Here is a 5,926-nt window from a genome sequence, read left to right as displayed (position 1 = left end):
GGGCTTCCCAGGAGGCCCCAGGTCGGATTCTGCCCCTGAGGCAGTTTCCTCTGCACCTCACTCAACTCATCTGCCTTATCCACAGTGGAAGCCGGTGGAAGCTCTGGCCGACATGTATTATTAGTATTTGATATGCTGCTGGGAATCTTTTGGGAGAAGAGCCTCCTTTCCTCCAAAGTGTACAAATGCCCCATCATTCTTGAGGAGATGGGTCTTCAAATCAGGGTGAGGACCCCGAGCTCTCTGTCCTTTGTGCTCTCAGAGCCTGTGAAGGCTCTCCTGGAAGTCAGGCCTGTGCAGGGATTGACGAGCTCAGGAAGCAGAGGGTAGCTGCGGGGACAGAGGGAGAGAGGGAGAAGGTCCTTTGAGGGGGAATGGAGGGAATCTTGTGACCCTTCCCTTGTCCCAAAGACCAGAAGCTTCTTAAGGTGCCACATGTCCAATTCCAGGCACTATCCACAGGAATTGGTCAGCGGAAGCAAGAGCTGGCAGGCTGGCAAAAGCTGGAGTGACAAGGTGGTTGACCCAATAAGTCTCAAAATTGGGGGTCAATTTGTTGGAGAAGAGCCTCTGGTTTTTGGAAGGGTGACTTATCCTTGGAAAATAACAGGCTCCTGAGGGTCAAATAATGAAATCCCTTTAGTTTGTGGTGCCACAAAACAAAAGGGCATTTAAGGATCTGGTAGCGAGAGAGGAGAGGACGGGAAAGAAAGCACCTTTCCTATTTTCTCTCCCAGCTCCTGAGTCCCTTTTATCCCTCCGGACAGTTGGGTCTACTTTCTTGAGCAAGTTTTATTCGTGGGAGGATTTTCTGGGACCTACTTCAGCATCTAACCCCTCTAGGCAGGGGGAGAAGCTCCCCGCTTCAGCCCACTGCAGCCCTGTCGGTTCCCCACTCTGATCTCAGGACCCTACTTAGAGCCCAGAAGAAGGGTAGGCTTGGGACCAACAGGCTGAAGTGGGGTGCAAAAGCGCCATGCTTCCCATCTTGGATAATCCTGATGAGGCTATAGAGAATCAGAGGTACCCCCTTCATGGGGTTCAAAGATCTGAAAACCAAAGAATATTCCAGTGCAAGCCAGCTGCCTTAGACTTCTGGGTGCTTTTTCTCAGTTCAGATGTAGCCAGATAAAAGTGCCCAGCAGCGCACCCCCAACACACCCCTAACAAATGAATGCCATAAAGTTTCTTTCCTGGGGGTGGGAGACCTCTGTCTGAAGACCCAGCAGTGAATTGGCCCCCACAAGGGGCCCTTCTTTCAGTACCACACACCCCTTCTTCTTACCACCTACATTTCCAAGGACACTGAAGGAACCCACACAGACCCTTTCCCCCACAAAGAGTCAGACACTATTGCAAATAAAAAACCAGGCGCCCCCACCACTGAGGCCTTATTGAACTAAATGCGCCCCCCTCCCCATTCAGACACCCAGTTGGTCAGATCTTGGTGCAAAAAGCAAAAAGCAGACCAAATTTCGCCCACTTATCCTATAGCCCTGCCGGAGGCAAGATTTCCTTCCCCAGTTCCAAGCCCCAACATTGCAAGGGGAGAAAGCAAAAGCTGGAAGCCACTTACTGCGGGAGTGCTGGGCCTCCGCCGCTGCCGCCACTGCCTTCTGGGCTGGGAGAGCCCTCACCTACCTCTGCCCCCTTCCCCACCACAGCGAGCAGTTAAAGTGTCACTTAACATTCTGGAGAATGTGAAATATACCGTGCGGTGTCAACTCCCCAAAACCATAAAACTAACTTTATGGACCTCACGTGACTTTCTCGAGCCAGTGAGGGGTATCTGTCTGACTTCTCCGCGATTTTTACGATCTAAGTTCGAGATAAAACCCCTATCCATTTGACATCTAAATGTCATAGCGACTTTTGGGATAGTTTGCTATGGACAAAGGGGGACAAAGTCAAGGGGTGAGGGGGAAAGAGGGCCCAGTAGAGCCTCCAAGACCCTCTGCTGCCTCCTCACCAGCTTCCCCTCCCCCACAAGTCCTGTAAGAAGTTGGGCCAAGCTGGAAGGGATGTGCGGGTAAGTGTTCAGACTTGACTCTTGCGCTCAGGGTGGAGGCTGACTTGGATGGAGGAGGACTGGGCCCTGGCCCTAGGCCAGTCTGACTGGAGGGGGAACCAGGGGTTCTTCCAGGAGGGACCCCCCAACTCCTAATCAAGAGGGAAGGTCAGTTAGGCCCCTGGAGAGAGAGAGAGAGCCCTTGATAAGTGCAGAGAAGATTGAGGGTGAGGGAAACCTTTGAAATCCAGCGGATTTATTTATTTATTTGCTTTGCTTTAATGGGTGGCAGAACTGAATTGGGATTTGGAGCTGGATACCCCAGTACCACTCCCAACTGGCCAGGAGCCTCCTGCTCAGAACTTAGGCCCAAATTACATTCCCTGAAGAGGTTTCAGGGGCTTTTCTGACCAGCTGGTGGAAGGCCAGGGTGAAGTCCAGCTCAGCCTTTCCCTGCCCCGGCCCCATGTGGGATTTCTGGGCCTCAGTCCCCCAGGCGTGCAGGCCTGTCCTCTGGCCCAAGCACTGCTGAGCCAGCCAGGGGCTTAGGTAGTTGAGAGGGGCTGCTGGTGAGCATCCTGTTTTCCCTTCCCTGCTCCCCAGACCCATCAAGCATGGTCTAGGGTGTGCCCAGTGATGGGAGAGGCAGGCCCCTCAGAGAAAAGACAAGTGGAAGGGCAGTGGAGTAGGGGAAACATTTATTTGACTTTAAGGAAAGCTACAAACAAATACCAAAAGCGAATCACTGAGACAGGCCCGGCAAAGACAGATTTCACATGTAGCACAGCATCCACTCGCTCACTACAAATAGTCTTGGAAGCAAAATGGATAAGGGGGGGAAGGAGATGGGTCTACCCAGAGTATCCCCGTATTTACAAGCCTTAGGCCTCTCTACACCAGACCCATGGATTCACAGAGGAATACACAAGACATTTTACACTGAGGATTCTTTTTGTTTCCGTACACTCCCAGAGCAGGCCTGTGGGGCCTACCCAGGCGGCAGGAACTCAAATCTCACTATACACCTTCCCTCTTCTCAACATCACCGCTTTGGTCCTCCCTGGCCCCTTCGCACCCCGGGACCAAGCCACCAAGAGACTTGGGCCTGGGGAGTGGAGAGGGCGGAGGGAGAGGAGGGCGGAAAGAAACACAGTCATGGACTCCATCTCCGAGGCCAGCTCAGCTGGGCCCGGCACTGCGGAACCACCCCACCTCCACTGCTGCCCCTTAGAGAAGTTTCCAGCTGAAACTCAAAATACAGCGCTCATCCTTTTATAAATAAGTTAGAAGAACAAGATGGGGAGGGGAAAGTTCACGTTACACATGCGAGTTTCTTTTCTTCCTGGGGGAAGGAGTGCAACCACGGACACGAACATTCAGAAACACTGGTGGATGTGGGGGGCGCGGAGGGGAGCCAGGAGCAGGGAGGGGAAATAATAATTATCATCATTATTAACAATAATAACAAGATCAACCAGTCCAGGAGAGAGGGAGCCACAGGAAGATCTAAGACCAAAGGAAACATGGTAACACAAGGCTGGGGCGAGGCAGGCGCATGGGATCCAGTCCCCAGCGGGCGGCGGCGGCGGCGGCGGCGCGGGGAGGCTCGGAGGGGCCGGGGCTGGGGGCGGCCGGGCTCTTGGGCCGCCCAGGGCTCCTCCCAGAGACTCAGGGCTGGAAGGCGCTGCCGGCCGTGGCCAGGCTCATACTCTTCAGTTTGTTATCTTTCTTCCACTTCATGCGGCGGTTCTGGAACCAGATCTTGATCTGGCGCTCGGACAGGCAGAGCGCGTGGGCGATCTCGATGCGCCGCCGCCGGGTCAGGTAGCGGTTGAAGTGGAACTCCTTCTCCAGCTCCAGGGTCTGGTAGCGGGTGTAGGCGGTCCGGGCCCTCTTGCCGTCAGGCCCGGTCATATCTGGAGCAGACAGAGCAGAGCCGCGAGGCCACGTTACTCGGGTTCAGGGAGGGGGGCCCCGGGTGGGAGGGGGGCGTGGAGCAGGACCCAGGCGTCCCCGGCCACCAGCTCGCTGCAGCGCCCATCCTCCCCACTCCTGAGGCCCCGAATCCGAGCTCGCTTTCTGCACCCTCTTCTCCTGCAGCCCCCACGTCTGCGGGCAGCGAGGCGCCGGGCTTTGTCTCTGGCTCCCTCCCTGCGCCTCACCCTGCGCTGGGCTCAGGACGGCCCGCTGGCCCCCCGGAGGGAGGAGAGCGGCCGCACTTTGGCCCTGGAAAGCTGGACTCCTCGCCCCTCCTCTGCCGGTGGCAGCCTCAACATGTCGGTAGCGAGCAGGACCCTTCCCCACCTTCCAGAAACCCCATCCCTCATCCCAAAGCTAGTACCGCTGGGCGAATAAAACCCAAGCCGAGTCGGGGAACAAATTATTTAAAATACTCCTCCCCGACCACCACCCCCCCCCCCCTCCCAGCTAAACACCTTCTTTGGCTCTGTCCCCGGAGCTGTGAGGACTCTCTTAGAGACTTCTGCCCCCCCTGGAAAAAAATAATAAACCTATATTTGAGGAAAGCCTACCGCTCCTCGCCCCGACCCCCACCCCCCAAACGCAGAGAAGGCACGGCCCGAGAAGACACAAAAAAGAGGAGAGAGCCAGAATTACCATGGCTGATGTGCAGCTTCCTCATCCAGGGAAAGATCTGCGGAGTCTGCCCCTCGGGCGCGGCCGTGGAGGTGGCCATGGGCTCTGGCTGCGCCCGAGCCAGGCTCGGGCTGTTTAGCTGGCTCGCCGCTTCCTCTGGCTCCGAGGACGCGCTGGCCTCGTCTATTTCGGTGAAATTGGCGCTGGAGCTGGCCGGGGTCGCCTGGTCGGAGGGGGACGAGGCAGAGGGCTTGGCGCCGTGGCTGTCGCCGTTGGTGCAGGGCAGGGACTCGGGCGAGGACAGGGAGCAGCTCGACGCCGCTGGCCTGAAGCGGGGCTCCTGGGCGGGCGTGGGGAAGGCGCGCGAGCCCTCGCCCACCGCCGCCCCAAAGTGGCTGGAGGAGGCCGAGGAGCGGTTGACGCTGAGGTCCATCCCATTGTAATTGTAGCCGTAAGAGCCGGTGTGCATGGCAGCGGGATCCCTGTAAGAGCCGCTCAGAGAGCTGCCACTGCCATAATTTAGCAACTGATAGTCCGGGCCATTTGGATAACGCCCCGAGAAGGAGTTTACAAAGTAGGAGCTCATTTGGGTGATTTTGGAGGGCTTGATTTGTGGATCGTGGTCGTTATAACCCTGTGCTTCACGATTTATGATGTATTAATGAATTATAGCGATGCACTGTACTTCGTTTTGCTATGTATGCGGCCAAATATGGGGGGGGGGGAGGTTGGAAGGGGGATGGGGGGGCGTTAGGGAATCACGTGCTTTTGTTGACCAGTCGTAAATTCTCACTGATGACCTCAAGAGGTAATTCATGCTCTATGGTTACAAATAATGACGATCCGAGAATCGTTAGGGCCGATTCAATGCGAGCCTCCGAGAGAGGGGGAACCAGGAGAAGGGGGAGACGCCGGGAGAAGGTTGGCAGCGGCCTCTGAGCAGAGCGCGCCACCTCCCGGCAATCGGCGGGAGCGCCGGCCGCAGACCGCCATGGCGGCGGAGGCTGGCGGCCTCCCTGCTGGCTCCCCGAAAACTGTCAGGCGGGAAGGAAACCCGGCCTAGGGTCACCCTCAGGGTTGAGTCTTTGCGAGGAGGGACCCTTTTGAGCCTTTACTCACTTTCCTGGGAGTGTGGTTATTTCTCTCTAGTTGTGTTCTTCGCTCGGTCATTATTATTTTAACTCTGGATGAGAGGATCAGACATTGAGTTGCTTTTCCCTTACTCTGGTTTTTGCAAGCCTCCGGGTAGGGCGCGGAAATAGGAGAGAGGGTTGGAAGATGGGTGTGCGAAACAATTACTGACACGGAATACCCACACCCTCA

General features: G+C 56.3%; 1 protein-coding gene across 1 annotated transcript; it reads right to left on the bottom strand.

Annotated features, from left to right (window-relative positions):
- Positions 1 to 3,676: 3,676 nt before the first annotated feature.
- Positions 3,677 to 5,189, bottom strand: HOXB5 (homeobox B5; the record flags this gene model as incomplete). Its single annotated transcript, XM_081110499.1, has 2 exons — positions 3,677 to 3,924; positions 4,625 to 5,189. The coding sequence occupies 2 exons, from the start codon at positions 5,187 to 5,189 to the stop codon at positions 3,677 to 3,679; spliced, it is 813 nt and encodes a 270-aa protein (XP_080966625.1).
- Positions 5,190 to 5,926: the final 737 nt, after the last annotated feature.

Source organism: Myotis nattereri (genome assembly GCF_964212035.1).
Source record: "Myotis nattereri genome assembly, chromosome: 16".
In the NCBI taxonomy this organism is placed as follows: Eukaryota; Metazoa; Chordata; class Mammalia; order Chiroptera; family Vespertilionidae; genus Myotis; species Myotis nattereri.
The sequence above is the reverse complement of the archived record's forward strand: the minus strand, read 5'-3'. Positions and strand labels throughout refer to the sequence as shown.